Genomic DNA, 22,609 nt, shown 5'->3' with positions numbered 1-22,609 from the left:
ATAAAAAGCCTTCTGTTTCAACCGCCAAACCTTTCAGGGGAGAATTTGGAACCGTTTGGCACCATTTTTGAGTGAATTGCCGAAATTCAGATTTTTTATGAAATTGTGACTCCGGGGCTTAGGGATTTTTTCAAAAAAATCTTTTTCTGCCGGTTAAGTTGTTGAGGGCTGATTTCGTGTCCTGTGATAAAAAGCCTTCTGTTTCAACCGCCAAACCTTTCAGGGGATCATTTGGAACCTTTTGGCACAATTTTTGAGTGAATTGCCGAAAGTTATATTTTTTATGAAATTGTGACCCCGGGGCTTAGGATTTTTTCAAAAAAATCTTTTTCTGCCGATTAAGTTGTCGAGGGCTGATTTCTTCTATTTCCATTCCCAAATCTTTCAGAGGATCATTTGCAACCGTCTGGCACCATTTTTGAGTGAATTGGTGAAAGTCAGATTTTTTATGAAATTGTGGCCCCGGGGCTTAGGATTTTTTCAAAAAAATCTTTTTCTGCCGGTTAAGTTGTTGAGGGTTGATTTCTTTTCCTGTGATAAAAAGCCTTCTGTTTCAACCGCCAAACCTTTCAGAGGATCATTTGCAACTGTCTGGCACCATTTTTGAGTGAATTGCCGAAAGTCAGATTTTTTATGAAATTTTGACCCCGGGGCTTCGGATTTTTTCAAAAAAATCTTTTTCTGCCGGTTAAGTGGTCGAGGGCTGATTTCTTCTATTTCCATTTCCAAACCTTTCAGAGGATCACTTGCAACCGTCAGGCACCATTTTTGAGTGAATTGCCGAAAGTCAGATTTTTTATGAAATTGTGACCCCGGGGCTTAGGATTTTTTCAAAAAAATCTTTTTCTGCTGGTTAAGTTGTCGAGGGCTGATTTCTTCTATTTCCATTCCCAAACCTTTCAGAGGATCATTTGCAACTGTCTGGCACCATTTTTGAGTGAATTGCCGAAAGTCAGATTTTTTATGAAATTGTGACCCCGGGGCCTAGGATTTTTTCAAAAAAATCTTTTTCTGCCAGTTAAGTTGTTGAGGGCTGATTTCGTGTCCTGTGATAAAAAGCCTTCTGTTTCAACCGCCAAACCTTTCAGGGGAGAATTTGGAACCTTTTGGCACCATTTTTTAGTGAATTGCCAGAAGTCAGATTTTTTATAAAATTGTGAACCCGGGGCTTAGGATTTTTTCAAAAAAATCTCTTTCTGTCGGTTAAGTTTTTGAGGGCTGATTTCTTTTCCTGTGATAAAAGCCTTCTGTTTCGACCGCCAAACCTTTCAGGGGATCATTTGGAACCGTTTGGCACCAATTTTGAGTGAATTGCCGAAGGTCAGATTTCTTATAAAATTGTGACCCCGGGGCTTATGAATTTTTTCAAAAAAATCTTTTTCTGCCGGTTAAGTTGTCGAGGGCTGATTTCTTTTATTTCCATTCCCAAACCTTTCAGAGGATCATTTGCAACCATTTGGCACCATTTTTGAGTTAATTGCCGAAAGTCAGATTTTTTATGAAATTGTGACCCCGGGGCTTAGGATTTTTTCAAAAAAATCTTTTTCTGCCGGTTAAGTTGTTGAGGGCTGATTTCTTTTCCTGTGATAAAAAGCCTTCTGTTTCAACCGCCAAACCTTTCAGGGGAGATTTTGGAACCGTTTGGAACCATTTTTGAGTGAATTGCCGAAAGTCAGATTTTTTATGAAATTGTGACCCCGGGGCTTAGGATTTTTTCAAAAAAATCTTTTTCTGCGGGTTAACTTGTTGAGGGCTGATTTCGTGTCCTGTGATAAAAAGCCTTCTGTTTCAACCGCCAATTCTTTTAGGGGAGAATTTGGAACCTTTTGGCACAATTTTTGAGTGAATTGCCAAAAGTCAGATTTTTTGTGAAATTGTGATGCCGGGGCTTATGATTGTTTCAAAAAAATCTTTTTCTGCCAGTTAAGTTGTCGAGGGCTGATGTCTTTCATTTCCATTCCCAAACCTTTCAGAGGATCATTTGCAACCGTTTGGCACCATTTTTGAGTGAATTGCCGAAAGTCAGATTTTTTATGAAATTATGACCCCGGGGCTTAGCATTTTTTCAAAAAATCTTTTTCTGCCGGTTAAGTTTTCTAGGGTTGATTTCTTTTCCTGTGATAAAAAGCCTTCTGTTTCAACCGCCAAACCTTTCAGGGGAGGATTTGGAACCTTTTGGAACAATTTTTGAGTGAATTGCCAAAAGTCAGATTTTATATGATATTGTGACCCCGGGGCTTAGGATTTTTTCAAAAAAATCTTTTTCTGCCAGTTAAGTTGTCGAGGGCTGATTTCTTCTATTTCCATTCCCAAACCTTTCAGAGGATCATTTGCAACCGTTTGGCACCATTTTTGAGTGAATTGCCGAAAGTCAGATTTTTTATGAAATTGTGACCCTGGGGCTTAGGATTTTTTCAAAAAAATCTTTTTCTGCCGGTTAAGTTGTCGAGGGCTGATTTCGTGTCCTGTGTTAAAAAGCCATCTGTTTCGACCGCCAAACCTTTCAGGGGAGCATTTGGAAACTTTTGGCACAATTTTTCAGTGAATTGCCAAAAGTCAGATTTTTTGTGAAATTGTGACCCCGGGGCTTAGGATTTTTTCAAAAAAATCTTTTTCTGCCGGTTAAGTTGTCGAGGGCTGATTTCTTCTATTTCCATTCCCAAACCTTTCAGAGGATCATTTGCAACTATTTGGCACCATTTTTGAGTGAATTGCCGAAAGTCAGATTTTTTATGAAATTGTGACCCCGGGGTTTAGGATTTTTTCAAAAAAATCTTTTTCTGCCGGTTAAGTTGTCGAGGGCTGATTTCTGTTCCTGTGATAAAAAGCCTTCTGTTTCAACCGCCAAACCTTTCAAGGGAGAATTTGGAACCTTTTGGCACCATTTTTGAGTGAATTGCCGAAAGTCAGATTTTTTATGAAATTGTGACCCCAGGGCTTCGGATTTTTTCAAAAAGATCTTTTTCTGCCGGTTAAGTTGTTGAGGGCTGATTTCTTTTCCTGTGATAAAAAGCCTTCTGTTTCAACCGCCAAACCTTTCAGAGGATCATTTGCAACTGTCTGGCACCATTTTTGAGTGAATTGCCGAAAGTCAGATTTTTTATGAAATTGTGACCCCGGGGCTTCGGATTTTTTCAAAAAAATCTTTTTCTGCCGGTTAAGTGGTCGAGGGCTGATTTCTTCTATTTCCATTTCCAAACCTTTCAGAGGATCATTTGCGACCATCGGGCACCATTTTTGAGTGAATTGCCGAAAGACAGATTTTTTATGAAATTGTGACCCCGGGGCTTAGGATTTTTTCAAAAAAATCTTTTTCTGCTGGTTAAGTTGTCGAGGGCTGATTTATTCTATTTCCATTCCCAAACCTTTCAGAGGATCATTCGCAACTGTCTAGCACCATTTTTGAGTGAATTGCCAAAAGTCAGATTTTTTATGAAATTGTGACCCCGGGGCGTAGGAATTTTTTCAAAAAAATCTTTTTCTGCCGGTTAAGTTGTCGAGGGCTGATTTCTTTTGACTTGATAAAAAGCATTCTGTTTTTACCGCCAAACCTTTCAGGGGAGCATTTGCAACCGTTTGGCACCATTTTTGAGTGAATTGCCGAAAGTCAGATTTTTTATGAAATTGTGATCCCGGGGCTTAGGATTTTTTCAAAAAAATCTTTTTCTGCCAGTTAAGTTGTTGAGGGCTGATTTCTTTTCCTGTGATAAAAAGCCTTCTGTTTCAACCGCCAAACCTTTCAGGGGATCATTTGGAACCGTTTGGCACGATTTTTGAGTGAATTGCCAAAAGTTAGATTTTTTATGAAATTGTGACCCCGGGGCTTCGGATTTTTTCAAAAAAATCTTTTTCTGCGGGTTAAGTTGTCGAGGGCTGATTTCTTCTATTTCCATTCCCAAACCTTTCAGAGGATGATTTGCAACCGTCTGGCACCATATTTGAGTGAATTTCCGAAATTCAGATTTTTTATGAAATTGTGACCCCGGGGCTTAGGAATTTTTTCAAAAAAATCCTTCTCTGCTGGTTAAGTTGTCGAGGGCTGATTTCTTTTCCTGTGATAAAAAGCCTTCTGTTTCAACCGCTAAACCTTTCAGGGGAGAATTTGGAACCTTTTGGCACAATTTTTGAGTGAATTGCCGAAAGTCAGATTTTTTATGAAATTGTGACCCCAGGGCTTCGGATTTTTTCAAAAAAATCTTTTTCTGCCGGTTAAGTGGTCGAGGGCTGATTTCTTCTATTTCCATTTCCAAACCTTTCAGAGGATCATTTGCAACCGTCGGGCACCATTTTTGAGTGAATTGCCGAAAGTCAGATTTTTTATGAAATTGTGACCCCGGGGCTTAGGATTTTTTCAAAAAAATCTTTTTCTGCTGGTTAAGTTGTCGAGGGCTGATTTATTCTATTTCCATTCCCAAACCTTTCAGAGGATCATTTGCAACTGTCTGGCACCATTTTTGAGTGAATTGCCGAAAGTCAGACTTTTTATGAAATTGTGACCCCGGGCCTTAGGAATTTTTTCAAAAAAATCTTTTTCCGCCGGTTAAGTTGTCGAGGGCTGATTTCGTGTCCTATGATAAAAAGCCTTCTGTTTCAACCGCCAAACCTTTCAGGGGAGAATTTGGAAGCTTTTGGCACCATTTTTGAGTGAATTGCCGAAATTCAGATTATTTATGAAATTGTGACCCCGGGGCTTAGGATTTTTTCAAAAAAATCTTTTTCTGCCATTTAAGTTGTTGAGGGCTGATTTCTTTTCCTGTGATTAAAAGCCTTCTGCTTAAACCGCCAAACCTTTCAGGGGATCATTTTGAACCTTTTGGCACCATTTTTGAGTGAATAGCCGAAAGTCAGACTTCTTGTGAAATTGTGACCCTGGGGCTTAGGTTTTTTTCAAAAAAATCTTTTTCTGCCGGTTAAGTGGTCGAGGGCTGATTTCTTCTATTTCCATTCCCAAACCTTTCAGAGGATCATTTGCAACCGTCTGGCACCATTTTTGAGTGAATTGCCGAAAGTCAGATTTTGTATGAAATTCTGACCCCGAAGCTTCCGATTTCTTCAAAAAAATCTTTTTCTGCCGCTTAAGTTGTATATATAAACATATATATATAGGTGCGTGTGTTTATATATATATAAAATAACCCGCTCTTTCATCAACCTGCAACAAGGTGGCTCACAGCACGCAAAATGCAATAAAGACCAATCTACAATTAAAAACATCCAAAAGGACAAGTGAAGTGACTTCTCATCCAAAGGGGGCCATCAGTATCTCGTCCCATCAGTATCTAAGCCCTTCCCATTTTCACCCCTTCCAAGAATTGAGCAACAGGTTGCATCCTCTCCATTCCCATTCAAGCCCTACCCGCGATATATGGGAAGGGCTTAGATACTGATGGGACGAGAATTTATGAGTGAGAAGGCAGAGGACATCACCCTGACTTCAACTAGGGATGCTGCTCTCTAAATCACCCTTTCGCTGGGACGATAAATTGTTCCTTTAAATCAAGACACCCAATAAAACCTCTATGGCTCTTTCATTTCTTCAGTTTGCTTCTCTGATACTTGGAAGGTTGGCAACCTAATGAAAATCCTTGTGATCAATTTCAGTGGTACTGGGTTTACATTTATAGATCTTAAGCAAAGGGTTGTGAGGTTTCTTTTGGGGGGGGTAAGTTAGGCTTTTATTTTCCATGTTCCTGTGATTTTTAAAAGTGCTGAAATCATAAGAGCCGTACCTTTTTCTCTGTAGATTGTGTTCTATCAAGCTGTCTCCTAAATTGTGATGTAAGAAAAACATGGCGGGGTTTGTCAGCTTTCCTTAACAGTGCAGAATGTGATTTTTATCTCCTTAGGTAACATAGTATCTTTTGCTGGATTACTACAGAATTGTTTAAGGACTGTGCATACTTGTCCTTTCCTCAGGCAACATGCTATATAATATGGTGCATAAGACTGCAATCCCATGTGTTTTCTAAGGAGTATACCCCACTAACCTCACTGGGACTTGCTTAGGAGGAAACATGCATAGGATTGGTCTTCACATGCAATAAGCTTATTACCTAAATAACTTTTAAGGCTTTTAATTTAACCAATAGCATGAATTCAAAGCAATGATCTGCATTTGTTTGAATTGGGAACTTAGATCTGCATTTAGTCCAAGTATTAATAATCATGCAGAAACTAAACAAAATGTTATTCAGGTTCATTTGGACTATACATGCTGTAACTCAGTATTGATACTTGCTATTGTTGGTGGTAGTGGTGTAAAGCCCTAGATTCAAATAAAAAAAAAAGTGCACATGAAGTGCACATGAAAGAACTTTGTAAAAGTAATCTCTTTTTGCCCAGAGCAAATTTGTGAACTGCTGTAAGTTGAAATACAACTTTTAAAGAAATAACTTTGTGCAATTAGAAAGTCTAATGAAATTATTTTGTTTTTTAACACAGCTTATCTGAATGAAACAGGAATCTTCATCGCAAGAGCAGATAGCAAGATATGGATTACCCTTATAATGGGTAGGAAGAAATATATGTTTACAATTGTAGTTTTTTAACAATGCAGTCCTCCATTTCTACTCAGAAGTAACTCTTACAGAGTTCAGTTGGAGTTACTTCTAGGTAAGTGTATACAGGATTGCAAGCTAAGTCTCAGCTGTTGGTATGCTTTTGATTCTAATAAAGACAGAGGGTTGTATCCAGTTGTGTGCCTCTGGTGTTGGCAGGCCTTTTGATCCAGTAGAGGTTGCTGTGAGCTAGTGTAGAGAAAATGATTTTTTTCTGCAGTCACCTAGCATGCTTTTCTAAAGGGTCCCCAACCCTCTGGAGTAGATCTTGGGAGAGTACAGGAGGCAGCATTAGGAAGTGAGGGTCACTGAAAATCGCACACAAACCTACCTTTTGATAATGGAAACTTCGCTGGATTGAGGAGGGTTCTGGCAGTGGAGGGACACAATTGGATAGAGGCCAATGTTACTAGATTACTTCGGTTCATTAAGTATGATATTGTCACTGTTTGAGTACTGTAGATGAAACTTAAGTTCATTTAACTTCACATTTTCAGACATCTAGTGACCAAATACTTGAGGTTTTCACAATTCTAATGACAAGGGCCCTAATTTTAAAGTAAGATGCATGTGCACAATTCGCCATAGACTTCATGTACTGGTGATACAATCTCTACTGTTTTCTGATTTCTTCATACTACGTAGCAGAGGTTACACTGAGAGTTTAAGTGTGCATGTCTCTGTGCTTCTAGTGTAATGAAATTGCTCTCTGGACATAGTATCATGATTCTACCTTCTGAGGAGCCAGTATTCAAATAGTTTGACTTCAGTCTTTGTTGGTCTGGGTCATGCTCTCATTTGTACAGTTATATATCTAAAATACATTAAAAATAAGAAAGAGTAATATTCTGGGTCCCTATTGCTGTTCCTAAGAACTAGGTGTAACTTTTAAAAGATTTTTAAAACAGGAGGTTGAAGTAACTTACCTTTTTGATTATTTGTTTTAAACAGCCGCCGTTGCTGGAATTCTTCACTGGTAAGTTTATCTCTGTTACAAGGTCTCAGCAGGCATGTGTGTCTCATCAAGGTCCACCTAAAATTGTGATCTTGTTATATTATTAATGCCTTAGGCAATAGTTCCTATATTTGAGTTTTCCTGTCTCTCTCCTTTTATATGGACAAGCAATCAGAGCTTCAATCTCTCATTCCTTTTTACCCAACCTTTTTTGTCTACCCACACATCTTCATGCATGCACCTTCCCCTGCTATATTTTTCTCTTTAGGGGATGGTTTATTTCCCAGGTCCAGAAAGCTAGGCCCTTTCCTGATGAACTACCATGGGGTGGATCCAGAGTTTGAAATTCGCCAGGCGCATTTTGCACCTGGCTACTGGCCACTTATGGGCTGATATCTGGGCACCCGGACGGCACCTGATGTCTCCATCATCTGGAGGTACATGCCTGGGGATCCTTGGAACTTGTTTGCCTTCACACACTAGCAATTCACACATTGTAGAATTCAATCTGTGATATTTTATCTGCACAATCAGAATAAATTTCAGGAACTAAAAAGTTGTATTGTAAAATACGACTTTTGAGCCATCTGGCCCTGTTTTGACAACTGTCATCCTGGTTTAAGGAACCATGTGGTTCTGCTTAGGGAAGTCTGCTCCTCTGCATCCTGCATAGAAACAGAGTGGGCTGGGGGGTGACAGCTGTATTGCCCTTTTCCTCATCTGCTATCCTCTCTGTGTAGGCTAACAAAAAAAAGTACACCATTTATTTTTGTGATCTCATTTACAAGGCTGTTGTAATTTAATACTAGTTCCTTTAAGCTGCAGATTTATTTCTGAGTTTTGTTGTTTTTTGTTTCTTTAGGTGCCATATAACAGCTCTCTTTGAAAATGACCGCCACTTTTCTCATCTTTCAACCCTGGAAAGGGAAATGGCTTTTCGAACTGAAATGGTTAGAGCTTCTGTACTTTAAGTGACACCGCTATTTTTAAAGCTGTTACCCAAAATGTGTTTTTAGTGTTTTTCAGCCAGCCATGGATACTTACCAGTTCTGTAATAGTAGTTTAAAATAGTATACATTCTTGCCTGTGATTTATTTTTTAAAAATGAAACAGCCATGAAAGTGGATTTCTGAATCAAATGGGTATTGCAAATATTGGTATGATAAGCTATTAATAAAATAAGATTTTAATTTTTGTTCTTTCATTCTCTCAAATTACCTAGAATGATTAAATTTATATTTAGTCGTGTTTATTCAACATTTCTGGTCTTCTACTTTTTGAAAGCAAACACTGCTTACAAATTATTTTTGGCTGAGTTTGGACATCACACTAAACTGTGGCAGCAATGAGTGTAGCCTCCCTTTAGGTTCGTTCACTCCCCACTCCCACCCTGTTCTCTAGCATGTCTGTGAGAAGATTGGAAGCTTCCGCTTCTGTGTTTTTAACTGCAGCTTTTCACTTCACTGTCCCAACAAACTTTAGTAAATTCTATCTATGTTCTTTTTTTAAATAAGCCAACTTTGAATTGCAGTTTTTAGCTACGAATATTGAAATAAGTCAACTTCAAACTGCATTTTTTGAAGCTGCTGTGTTTCAATGAACCTTATTTGTTTGTTTGTTTGTTTGTTTGTTTGTCAGTCACTAACTGCAAAAATAGTCTTAAAGCATCTTACAAGTTTTTAAGAAAACATACAGTACGAATCACTGTTGTATTAACAAGCAGTGCCCATCCTTCAAGAATAGGGCACATCCTAGGTGTGGTTTTAAAAAGGTTAAGTAGATTCATTGGTACTTAAATTAATAGCTGTAATTTATTGACTTCTGTTGCTGTAAGAGAAGAATACAATGTGAAGGTTCCTGCTAATTAATTTCATCTTAATATATATATTCTCTTTAGGGTCTTTATTATTCTTATTTCAAGACCATCACTGAGGCACCATCCTTTCTGAATGGAGTCTGGACGATTATGAATGACAAGCTAACTGAGTATCCTCTTGTAATCAACACATTGAAACGATTTAATGTCTATCCAGAGGTAAGGCACTTCTTACATTTTGGCTTTAATTCCATTATGTGGTTGTATGCATAAATCCTGGAGCTCACATTTTGATGTCAAGGCGTAGGTAAAACTCTACAAAACTCCTTGCCAGTTGTAGGAGGGAGATAAATACACTGTGGTTATTTTAGTGCCAGAGGCGTATCCAGTGCAACAGCTGGTTCAACCCTTAACATAAAACCTGGAGAAGGCTGTATGAGTATGCTTTGTGGTACAAGATTATTGGCTCTGTAGTTTGAGCTTTCATCTCATAAACAGTGTTGTAAGAGGTCAAATGTAGTATCCTGGAAGAAAAAACATCTAAAACTAGACAGATATTGCTGAATAGCAACAGATAAGCTTCTTTTAATCATCAGGATAATCTGAGTCAAAAAATTCTTTTGAAATTCTAAATCCTATTTTCTGCACAGGTTGTTGTAGGCTTTTGGTACCGATTATACACAGAAACGATGAATGTGCTGGGTATTCCGACAAAGAAATGTTGGACAGTGAATAGAGGAGAAGACCTCAGTCCTGTTGAGAGCTGTGAAGGCAAGTGTTGCTTGATCTTTGTTCATTATTGGATGTTTTGTATGATGGCATATGAAACACCAGAGGAAGGCTTACAAAGCCTCCTTTGTGAAGGCAAAGAAAAACTGAGGTGTTTGCTACATCTGTGGACTGATGAAAGATTTTAGCTTGCAATAAATAATTTGCTAAATTACAAAAATAAATTGCAGTAAACAATTTACTATATTACAAAGAATCTTCAAGTGGTTTTTTTAGAGATACTGAAGGGCATGTGTGCTTTTTCAGGTTTTGTAAACTTGTTAGATGAAAACGCCATCTTTAGTTTTTCTGTCAGTTTGGAAACCTTCAACCTTAACCACACATTGTGTCTTAGCTGTTCTCTATTTCACCAAGAAACAGGGAGTATGTGGGCAAATTCACCCCGGTCATCAGTATGACTGATGAAACATAAACATTCATCTCAAAATAATAAGGATGGCACCAGTATCTCAGCAACAGACTGAAAGTTAGGATAGCTAGGAGGGTAGGAGAAAGATTAGTAGCTGGTTGCTATATTTCTGTAAATTCATGGACCTTTCTCCTGCTCCTTACTCAGTCTTAACTGCTGTTAAGATGGCAGGAAGTACTGCATTTGCGGTGATTGGATACTTCCAATTAGCAGCCACAACACTTGTACATTTGATTCCTTGCAATAATGCTTCTGGATCTCAGTCTGTTTTCTTTTTATATCAGGCTGGAAATTTGCAATCTCCTAGATGGAAATAACAAAATGTACAGTCTTATGGACTGTTACACAGTTGCATCCTTTTTGTTATCCTTGTATTGTTTTACAACTGCAGTCATAAAAAGTTATAGATACATGCATATTGACAAATATATCTTGCAACTAATGACAGTGGAGAAAATTGTCTCAGTTCCTGGGCTTAATTTATGACAGCAGACATCTTTTGTTTCAACTTTTAAATGCCTGCTGACTTTTCTTTTCTGCCAGGTCTTTGCAGGCAATTAGGAATATATCTTTCCACAACAGTTAATTGATGTCTGATTTTAACTTTGTGCATAGTTTTTATTTTATGGTTTTATGTATAGTTGTAAACTGCTTTTATTCTTTCAAATGAATTAGTCATATATAAACATTTTTAGAAATACATAAATATTCTTTATCAGCATGTTGAGTTGAAGACTTGTTAATGTATGACCAAAGATAGACAAAAACAGGGAAAAATTAAAGTCAGTTCATAATTTATTCTTATTAGCTGATGTGACAGTGAATTATCTAAATATTTTTTGCTTCCATACTGCAGAAGATGTTCATACTAGAGCTTCTGATGTTCCAGCTGAGGTGGTCCCTCCTTCCCCCAACTGCCATCACAAAGATCATCTTTTTCTGTGGGGAGAACAGATTTGGCTTTCTGAAATGCTTTTTTCCTTGTAGCTTGTCTTTACTGTTGCATTATATAGTTTTAATAATACTTGTTTGTTCTGTAGGGTTGGGAGATCCTGCTTCTTTTTATGTGGCTATGATATTTCTTCTGAATGGATTAATGGTGTCAGTATTCTTCCTATATGGCACATACCTAAGGTAAGGTGCACAAGAAGAAAAGCTGATACATTGAAAGTTACTATTGATTTTTGTATTTTTAAATATACAGCACACTGCATTTTATGTGGAGTCCTGCACACTAAGAGCCAAATGATGTAATTGAGCTTTAAGATGTTTGTTCTAATCTTATCTAGCAATTCCCCCCTTTCTTTTAAATCTCCCTTTTTACGAGACTGAAACAAAAAATTTACTTTCTTGAAATCTGGACTAAATTTTTGTAGCTTGCTGTTTGAAAAATATACCAAAGGAAATATGGCAGGTTAATAGAACAAGAACAGATTTCGTAGTGTTAGGGAATATTTATTCTTCCTCTAAATGTAGTTCAGTCTGTATCGCATTCTTAATTTAGGCTGTTTGACCCTGCCCTGCAAACTTCATTATATCTGAACTCAAGTTAACATACATATACTGCTGGATGTGGTCCAAAGTTGTGTGGATTTGAAGGCACAAGGTTACTGGAGTACTATTCGGCACCTTAAGTATAGTTCTGAAGTATTGATTTTGAATAGCTTCAATCCTTTGTAGGAAGTGTGCCAGTTTATTAACATTGGCAAAACTCCAAAAGCTGGTCACAAGATATAAATGTGCTTATTTATGTTACATTGAAAAGCTGTGTCAGAAGCAACACTTCTACATGCCAAGGGTATGCTTGGGATCACAATGGTGATACAATCTTAGAACGTAGCCTTCAGAGACTGTTGCTTCTGAATCGTGAGTCAGGATGCTGTCATGTCACCAAAAGTTGAGTTCTTTCCTTTCCTTTTTACTTTGTAAATTTGGACTTTTACTAACAGAATATCAGTTCTTGGTTGAATTTAAGGGAAGCTAGTACAGTACTTAATTTTTCAGCTAAACATTTATGCTAGGATTCCGAAGTCACTTCTCTATTTCACTGGAATAAAGCTAGAGTAGTATCATACAATCATATAAGCATCTATATCATACTCAGATCCATTGAAATAAATGCACTTTCCCATTGATTTCAATGAGTCAATTCAGAGTTGGATATCACAGTAACTACATGCTCATTTCTGTTTGTTCTTTGATTTCTAGGCATGGGTCTAAGAGATTTTTCTTTTGTCCCACCACTTTCCTCGGGAAAACCCGTTGTTTATTGCTGAATTAGAACAAATGTCAATAGGCATGTAACAGAAGTGAGCGTCTTCCCAAAGTAGGGGTGCATAAAAAGTAGCACCTTCCATTTCCTGGGTATATGTCTAAAGCTACGTTTAGCTTCTAACAGTTTGCAGTTTAAACAATTCCCTTTGCTTGTATTTGTGTGATTGATTGCAATTGACTGGATGCTTCAAGCATATGTGAAAGCTTGAGTAGCTGAAGTGGTTAAATAGTTTCAAAGCATCAATAAATCGCTGATTGAATTTTTAAAGTGTAGCTTAAATTTCAAAATTTCAGTTGAATAGCAGCTTTTCTCATAAAAGCCATTTGCAGTGGAAACCAGTGGCCATGGAGAATAACAGTAGCAGATGTGGGTCAGGAACCAAAATGCTTTTCATTTCCACCAATTCTGGCAGCAGGCCCTGATATTCTCCCTACCATGAAACATGAAAAGCTGCTGCCAGAAGGAAAAAGCTGTATGGGTGGCAGTGCATTTCTCTGCAATAATCTGTAGCTGTGTATTATGTTGATAGTTTCACTTCTGTGCTTTTTTACTCTTTTTTGGTCACTCGTTTAAAAATGTAAGCAGCTTTAAGGTTTTTTGTTCATTTTTCTGAGAGAATGGAAAGTCTGTGAAATCAGGAGTAAATTGTGCCCTCTATGGATCTTTCTGTGCTTTGTTGACACTGGTAACATAATAATTTACAGAGATGAGCTGCTCCATATTTCCTCTCTAGTATATGCAAAATAAAGCTAAGCCAAAATGGAGAAGAGGAAGTTTCACACTAAAGCTTTTGTGGGCTGTGACGGAAACTCCCCTTCTGGCAATTTTTGGTGTATGCTTGTGCAAATAAGGGCAGAAGTATTTGCTGCTACTGAGAGGGCTGGAATCATTTCCCTTACTTGAGTTTTTCATTATTTACACATCATTGCAAAGTGATCCAAGTGTGTTGCGTCACCATTCCATCCATAAACTATGTGACATCCAGTTGGCTGGGATCACATATAGAAGATTTCAAGAACAAACAAACAAAAAACACCACAGATGCCAATGCTGATTGAACAGCAAACATAACATATGCACTGTAATTCAAAATTATTACCAATTTTAAGACTGAGATACCGTATTTTTCGCACCAAAGGACGCACTTTTTCCCCTCCAAAAATGAAGGGGAAATGTGTGTGCGTCCTATGGTGCGAATGCAGGCTTTCGCTGAAGCCTGGAGAGCGAGAGGCATCGGTGCGCACCGACCCCTCTCCCTCTCCAGGCTTCAGGAAGCTATCCGCAAGCCTTGCAAGCCCGGCGGGAGTTCCCGCGGGCTCACAAGGCTTGCGGGCAGCAGCCTGCAGCCCCGGCAAGTGTCCGCAAGCCTTGCGCGCCGGCGGGAGGTCCCGACGGGCGCGCGAGGCTTGGGGCAGCAGCCTGTCGCCCGAAGCACGGGGAGCCCTCTGGAGGGCTCCCCGTGCTTCGGGCGAGTGTCTGCAAGCCTTGCGCGCCCGGCGGGAGGTCCCGACGGGCGCGCGAGGCTTGGGGCGGCAGCCTGTCACCCGAAGCACGGGGAGCCCTCCGGAGGGCTCTCCGTGCTTCGGGCGACAGGCTGCAAGCCTTGCGCGCCCGGCGGGAGGTCCCGACGGGCGCGCGAGGCTTGGGGCGGCAGCCTGTCACCCGAAGCACGGAGAGCCCTCCGGAGGGCGCCCCGTGCTTCGGGCAGGTGTGCGCAAGGCTTGGGGCGGCAGCCGCGGCTGGGGGGGGGAATAATTTTTTTTTATTCATTCCCCCCCCCCAAAAAAAACAGGTGCGTCCTATGGGCCGGTGCGCCCTATAGAACGAAAAATACGGTACGTATTTTAGAACTACTTTTAAATCATGGTTTCATTAATCCCCTAGGTGGCAGTGTTTGAGAAGCAATTAGATGGATATTTTAGAAATTATTTTTGAAGCTATTGTAGTTTCAGATTACCAGTCAGCTTTCTCTGCATTGCACTTACCATGTCCTAAGTCTTCTCTAGTCTTTTTTTTTTTTAAAAAAGAAAAAGCTCAAAAGAGCTGTCTTACTACGAGTATAACTACAACTGTTAGCATCTTCTTAAGGAGAATAGATGACTGTTTAACAGCTACATAATGGTTAAGTTGTAGTCAAATTCTTAAATGTTTTGATTTCCTTTCTGCATCTTGCAGAATGGAATGCTTGGTTTAAAACATCCTCAAAGCCAGAAAGCAGAATCCATATTAACATAATAGGCAGTATTCATTCTCATCCTCTCTAGCTCTGTATGAGACAGTTGCTCCTGGTTCAGATGTAAATATCAAGACCAAGTTTGTGAAACAGCTACTGTAGCCTGAAAGCTTACAGTCCTTACTTTCTAAACCTGGGAAAGGAACTACACAAACCTTAGGATCATTCCTGATCTTTCACATACAGAGTTTGAGCACTCTTGCTAAGAAGTAATTCTTTTTGCTTATCTGACATTTGGATGTAAACTTCTGCTAAGTTTGTACAGTAAACAGTATTTTAATTTTGTAGTGAAAGATATTGAGTTGCTCCTTCTAAAGACTCCAAAATTTGTTATTTTCCTTTTCTTTCCCCTGTACTACAGTGGCAATAGGTTTGGAGGACTACTTACAGTGGCATGCTACTTTTTCAACCATGGGGAGGTAGGTTACTCAGAATTTTGATTTTTTTTGTCTAATACAAGGTCAGATCATTTGACAATGTTCATATTCCTTAAAGTAAATGTTTTGGTTTAAAGCACAAAAGAAGTTGGACGGTTGAAAGTGTCCTAGGTTGTTGGTCACTATTCCTTTATTTACACTGCTGCTTGCAAATGAAATGGGACGCGGGTGGCGCTGTGGGTTAAACCACAGAGCCTAGGGCTTGCCGATCAGAAGGTTGGCGGTTCGAATCCCTGCGACGGGGTGAGCTCCCGTTGCTCAGTCCCTGCTCCTGCCAACCTAGCAGTTTGAAAGCACGTCAGAGTACAAGTAGATAAATAGGTACCGCTCCGGCGGGAAGGTAAACAGTGTTTCCGTGCGCTGCTCTGGTTCTCCAGAAGCGGCTTAGTCATGCTGGCCACATGACCCGGAAGCTGTCTGCGGACAAACGCCTGCTCCCTTGGTCAGTAAAACGAGATGAGTGCTGCAACCCCAGAGTTGTCCGTGACTGGACTTAACGGTCAGGGGTCCCTTTACCTTTACCTTTGCAAATGAAAAACTCCTGTAATGTGCATCATGATGCTATGCATGTTTACTTGACAGTTCAGTAGAACTGGCAGAGCTTACTCACAAGTAAATGTGTCTAAAATCTGTGACTACCAGTATATTTGATTCATTGTGTAGGATAGATTGGGTACTGATGTAACTATGTGATTAAACCATGGTTTAGAACAGTGCAGCAAGCCTTGGATTTGTGTGTTCACCTTCCATTCCTTTTCCTCCTTCATGGTGTAAGCTACCAGTTCAGAAACCTTTCCTTCTGCCAGCTTGATAGCCTACCACTGACATTCTTGAAATTGACTATATTTGCTGTTAACACATTGTGTCACTCCAGAAGCTAGGCAGGCCCTGGATTCCGCCCCACATTGTGGGTGAATGGAGTGTGCCTGTGATGTCACACGCTGGGAGAAACCCCAACATCCCCCCCAAAAGGCCCACTGCTGCAATGGGACGGCCCAGCAGAGCCTGTCGCGGCCATAGCAGGCCATGCTGAACTTTTCGGAAGGTACACCAGGGCTCCTTCCAGCAGCCCTGCAACAGGCTGTGTTGAGCTGGCTGCGGAATATTGAGGAGCCCCGACCCCCTTATTGAAAAATTTGTGGATGCCTTGGCACCCAGAGACCCGCAGAGACTGCACCCCTGTCAGAAGCTTTTGAATTCCTGCCACTTTGTGAGAGAAGGGGAGGTGCATGTGAGCCTAAGGCTTTTAATATTTTGTTGGAAGCTGCCCAGAGTGGCTGGGGAAACCCAGCCAGATGGGCGGGGTATAAATAAATTGTTGTTGCTGCTGCTGCTGTTGCTGTACCTGGTTCTTGCTTATGAACTTCGCACTGAGCTCTGGTTTAGCATAACACGCAAATGTGGCCAAGATGTTGCTTACTGGAGAGTTAAACCATAGCTGCTAATTTATTTTGTCACTGTAATAAACAAATGAAAAAGGGTGTTGGGTTTTTTTTGTACATTTGTTCTTAATTATGGAAATGTGGAGATAACCGTTAAAGCGTAGGTTTGGTTTACACATAATACTAAGCCACTACTTAAATTAGCAGGAAGGAGCCCAAGCAAAGATTGGGTTGCTTCCAGCCTTCGTATCTGTTTGAATGATAGCACTTGAACCAAGTTGTTATTAAAATACTTTATAATTCGCCTTTCATTTCCAGAAGAAAAACCAAGGTAAAACAAGTAAAAGCGAACAGCAAGTATAAAAGAGATTATAAAAATATAACTACCCATAATTAAAACACATAGTAAAACTGTTTCATCAAAACATTAAAATATCCATAGTTAAAAAGTGTAATAAGCACGTCCATTAAAACAGCATAACAGTTAAACTTTTTTTCACAATATATTTATTAATGAAATAAATAAAGCTTTGTCGTTAAAGAGCTAATTGTTCCAGAAGATATTTCCTCCCCCCTTCTCTTCAAGTATTAATCTTTCCAGGAACATTACTAGAATTTCCCCCATGACACCTATGTTATTGGACAAAGAAAAGAGGCGTAACCTCTTGAGGCAATGTTACATATTAACTATATGCATGTAGCCACTTTAAAATCTAATATAAAATAATAATTCCTATGACTGGTCCTACTTTTTTGTTTTGTTTCCAGATATTTCAATCTTGTATCTTTCACATCCCATTCTTTTAAAAATTATCTGTATATAAATTGTATTACTTAAATGGTTTGACTAGGAGTGTTACTAAGCCAACATGGCAGTGATTGAGTGAAATATGGAGAGTAAATCCAAGTAGGCCATACTCAAGAGTAGACCAATTGAAATCAATTGGTCTATTATATGACTAATGGGTTGTATTCAACAAGTGTTTTACTCATGAGTAGACCCACAAAAATTAATTTATTGAATGTATATCCATCTCTTCTCCAAGAGCCCTCAGTTAGTGACACTAAATTAGTCATATAAATTACTTTTAATAGGCTTACTCTGAGTAGGACTTGCACTGAATGCCACCTAATGTTTTTATACCACCTGGAACTAAGAATGCCAGAAAGAAGATGAGCTGCGTCATTTAATCTGTAAAATAATGAACGTGTAAGAGATTTTTGCAATTTTGCTTTTACTGCTTTGCACCACTGCATTTCTCGGTTGAAGTTACCAGAGTAGATGATAAAATTTTGTTAAAACAAAATCAGTTGTTTTTCAGCAGCATTGCAAAATTTTCTTACCTTTTTATTCTTCAAGCATACATTGTTTTGCTCTTATAGTCTTTACTGCAACACTCTTTTAGGTATTAATTGCTAGTGGAAGTGTCCACAATTTCAGTTTTGCTATATATAAGGTTCAGTTGCAAACACATTGCTTTGAAGTGGAAAACAAATATTGGAACACACAGTGAATTCACCTAGTTTTTACTTCCAGAGTACTCGTGTGATGTGGACTCCCCCTCTTCGTGAAAGCTTTTCATATCCGTTCCTTGTGGTTCAGATGCTATTACTAACCTACATTCTCAGGTAGTTTCCATTTTTCTCCTTTCTTCTTAAATATGAAGAGTTAAAACAAAATCCCAAACAAGGTATTGATTTATATACTTGTATCTTGTGGAGAGCATGATATTCCTATTACGTTTGAAATGTTCATTATTGAAAGTTTTCAGCACCGCTTTCTTAAAACTGGACCAGTGAATGGCACTGGTATGAAAGCAGGGAGCTGAAAATACACCGAGGAAACGCTCATCCTTCACTACAACTGTTTTTAGCTGTGTCTTTGCCTTGAAGTGATATTGCAGCCCATCCCACCGTGGTTGCTCTTTTTCATGGTTGCTTTCCTTTCTTTATACAAATCAGTGTTGTTAGTACTGCTCACTGGCTTGATTAGAGAAAGGTTTGTAGTCATGGAAACCTGATAGTGGTGGGGAATGCAATTGCCTCCCAGTCTGCTATCACTCTTGGGGCTTATGGTTTGATGGCAGTTTCCCCTCAATCAGAGGTTTTTATAATTGTGGGTTCTTCTTTCTCCATATGTGGCAATGTAGCAAAGGCATTTTTCTCTTGCTACATATCCAAAGACACCAAGAGGTACTATCTGACATGGCTAAATACCAGGTTGATGTGTACACAGGATCTTCCTGAAACTGCTATCTTTTCTCCTCTTTCAATCTAGGGATGAATAGTGGGTTCAGGGTGATCCTGGCTACACCTAAATCCAGTAAGTGGCTTGGTCAGAAGTTGCTTCCTGCCTCTGGTAAAAGGGGTAGCTGGTTGAGATCGTGTGTGAGCTTGAGACATATTGCCTGACATTAGATGAAAATGTTACTGAGGCTTTTCCTCCCCTGTGTTGATACAGTAGTTTTACAATGGTGATGAGAAATATCGTAGGTACATACATTTTGATTTGCATATCCTTTGTGCGTGTAAATTTCTACTTTACAGTTCATTTATTATGAGTGTGAGAATTCATATCATTGAGGCTTATTCAAAGTTTTTAAAATTATATATTTTTAGCCGACTACTGTAAGTGAAAATACAAAGCAATTTGAAATAGTTCATTCTCTATTGATCTTCACATTAATGAACAATCCTAATACTGAACTTACTACTCTTTTATTTTTTCCCCAAGGACTCAGAATGTTAATAGAAGAAGCCTGATTGCACTATCTGTTTCTAATGTTTTTTTCATGCTTCCGTGGCAGTTTGCTCAGTTTGTTCTTCTAACACAGGTAAGATAATTTCAGCAAAAGTGATCCGAATTATAATTATCCATTTCTATTTTATAGTGCAGTTCACATAACAGTTCAACAAGGTGTGTAGTAATAGAGTTCACACATATGTTTGTGGGAGGTGCAGGCTCAGTTGAGGACCAGGACTGCTGCTGCTGTACTTCTTCACTAGCTCCCTTCATAGCTGGTTCCTTTGTGATGGTGGGAGGGTGTATGCATTACAGTATGTGTATGTTTGTACAAATAAGCTCATGGTGTAATGTGTATTGTATGGTGGGCATGTGTTAAAGGAATGCATTACAATAATTCCATGGTCTGATTAACTCATAACCCTAAGCCATGGTTTGCTTAGCCGAAGTGTGCTTTGTATTGGGTTAGCATTCTATCTGCACACAACATCCATGCTTAATATTTGGTCAGACCTTCCCCAGATACTCGCCAACCTAGAGGCATGAGTAGCTAGTAAGCTTTCATTGACGCTTTCCCTAAAGAAACCTTTGCTCCTATCTCTGCCTGGCAGGAAACTCAGGCCAAGGAGTGAGGAGTAGATGGGAGAAACATAAACCAAGCTTTGGAGAAGCAAGTCATGGTTTGCTTGTCTTTGAGACAACTTGTGGTTTATGGAACAAATCATGACTTAACATTATGGGCAAACACAGCCTTTGCTTCTTTCCTGAGTTTAATGCAGTGGCTTCAGTAGCCATTACTGAAAGTGTGTCAAATTCACCCTCAGAGCTAGTTGCCATGGGTGAAATAACTTTAATCAATCTTGTGATGTTGAATGGTCATTCTTGTGTTTGATTGTTACAGTGATGTAAACACATTGTCTTTGGAAAAGACATTTTTCAGTGCCTCACTTTCCAGTTTTTCATAGAAGTGGCTGATCTCTTCAGATTACTTATGATGTAACTGCCAGGATCCGAACTACTGTTTAGGCTCACATAAGAAATAGTCCCCACCCCAGCCCACCCCCATGTCTCCTGGAAGGAATTGCATGGTAGTTTGGAACCTAGCTAATTTACTTAATAATGTTCTCAACAGAACTTTTTTCCAATTACTTTACTCTTTTCAATTGCAGGTGGCATCAGTTTTTGGAATTTATATTTTAGGATTGATTGATTCATCCAAACTACAGAAGATACTTTATGCACATATGGTAATACTTAGTCTTACATTATTTAGGGGTAGAATCAATTTCTTAAAGTTACCTACTTCTGAATCATGAATATAGTGGACAAAAGCAACCGAAGAAAGAAACTAAATTGCTTGGAGGCTTATTCTTATCAGTAAATGGTGCTACTTATGATTTTAAGTTCTCACTCCCCTATTCCACTCAGGTGAACTATCCTCCATCCAGTTAGACATTTACATGTGCAGGTCCTAGTTTATGTTAAAGGTTCTGTGTGCTTTGATGGGAGAGTGAACCGCCCTGAGACCCCCAAGTATAGAGCGGTATATAAATTCAGTTAAAACAAAGAGTGTGCAAGCTTGATGATCATTCCTATATCCCACCAAATATACAGAATATGTGCTAAGATTCATTGTGAACCTGACTCAAGAGATGACTTTCCACTTTGAAGGGTAAGGAAGACGGAAAATGAAAAATGATGTGAATTTCCAAATACATTGTAGCTTTCTGAAAAATTCAAGAGTTACAGCCCTAAGGGTAACACTTTTATAAGGACAAACAAATATCACACATTAGTGAACAGACATGTTGAGTTCCCGAGGACACTTCATACTGGGTATTCAGCCAGGTCTGTGTAATACCTTCCTGCTCACTTGTATAAAGATATTTTAAATTGCAGACTTTAGGCATCTTCATTTTTTTTAGCATGGGGAGAGGGGAGCACTTTCAGGTTCAGCAAGGACTGGGGGCCTGTCCCCAACATCACATGACTGCCCTAGCCCTGCCCCAAGATCACTGCACTGAAAAGTAGCCTCCCCGTGTCAGTAGATTTGGGGCATTTCCATCATGCTCAGCCTTTTCTTCCCCTGGTGGTGGTGGTAATTTTGCTTGCTATCCAGCCTAAAGAGTTCAAAAGAACTTGAGCAATTTCTTGTGCTATACTGTATTGTGGCAATTTAGTTGGCCTGAATACATGTATTACTTCCACACACACACCCCATGGACAAGCAAGGCTAGCTACAAATTTTCTGGAAAATAATAATTCTGAACGTCATGATACAAAAAGAGGCCAAATTCTTTATTAAAAAAGAAATATAAAAGTTTATATTTGTAAGTATGGTGCTGTGGGTAGTACATAAGAGCAATATATTGTCATATTTTGCATATTCTGAGAGATTCTTGTAAAAATTGTTTTAGGAAGCTACGTTACTGTGATAAGAAATATTTACAATGAAATAAAGCTGTTTCAAGATAGCACCTTTTGTGTCTTAAGATTTACTAAAACTTAGTGTTTTCATAGACACTGCATCTGTCACATCCATTATTAGCTTAAAGATTGCATTAAAATATGTTCAAATGTTTATATCCCTTTAGGCATCACTTGGAGTATGTTTTGTCCTTATGTTTGGAAACTCTATGTTGCTGACATCATATTATGCTGCCTTTTTGGTAATTAGTTGGGTAAGTTAGTTAAGGAATACTCAAGAATCCTTTGTCGTACTATACTGAGTTACTGCAATAATTTACAAGATTACCTGAACAAAACGCTTCATATAGGCTGGGACGTGGGGTGGGGTGGAGATACTGGTTATTTACTTGGAGACAGGAGATTTTACCATTTCAGAAATAAGCTTTATCCAAAAGGATGAATCATTTTGCAGTGAATACATAGAGCCCCTTGTGAGTGTTCCTACTCACAGTGGTTTGGGAACAAATGCTGTTGTCACAATGGATTTGTGTGCCTTGACATTACAGTGAATGGGGAAGAACTCAGGTTTTCAAGAGCACTATAA

The 22,609-nt window shown here is 39.1% G+C and overlaps 1 protein-coding gene across 1 annotated transcript in view; it reads left to right on the top strand.

The window, feature by feature from the left end:
- The first annotated feature begins 6,430 nt into the window (after nt 1–6,430).
- The window catches only part of DPY19L1 (dpy-19 like C-mannosyltransferase 1), a 32,869-nt gene continuing 16,690 nt past the window's right edge, over nt 6,431–22,609 (top strand). Inside the window, exons 1-10 of the mRNA XM_053409551.1 lie at nt 6,431–6,510; nt 7,509–7,533; nt 8,375–8,462; nt 9,410–9,547; nt 9,979–10,099; nt 11,567–11,660; nt 15,396–15,453; nt 18,391–18,482; nt 19,588–19,687; nt 20,766–20,843. Coding sequence (XP_053265526.1) covers nt 6,507–6,510; nt 7,509–7,533; nt 8,375–8,462; nt 9,410–9,547; nt 9,979–10,099; nt 11,567–11,660; nt 15,396–15,453; nt 18,391–18,482; nt 19,588–19,687; nt 20,766–20,843 — 798 coding nt within the window. The 5' untranslated portion in view covers nt 6,431–6,506. The remainder of the gene's footprint in view (nt 6,511–7,508; nt 7,534–8,374; nt 8,463–9,409; nt 9,548–9,978; nt 10,100–11,566; nt 11,661–15,395; nt 15,454–18,390; nt 18,483–19,587; nt 19,688–20,765; nt 20,844–22,609) is intronic.

Source organism: Podarcis raffonei, chromosome 12 (genome assembly GCF_027172205.1).
Source record: "Podarcis raffonei isolate rPodRaf1 chromosome 12, rPodRaf1.pri, whole genome shotgun sequence".
Classification (NCBI taxonomy): domain Eukaryota; kingdom Metazoa; phylum Chordata; class Lepidosauria; order Squamata; family Lacertidae; genus Podarcis; species Podarcis raffonei.
This window is presented reverse-complemented; position numbering and strand designations above follow the sequence as displayed.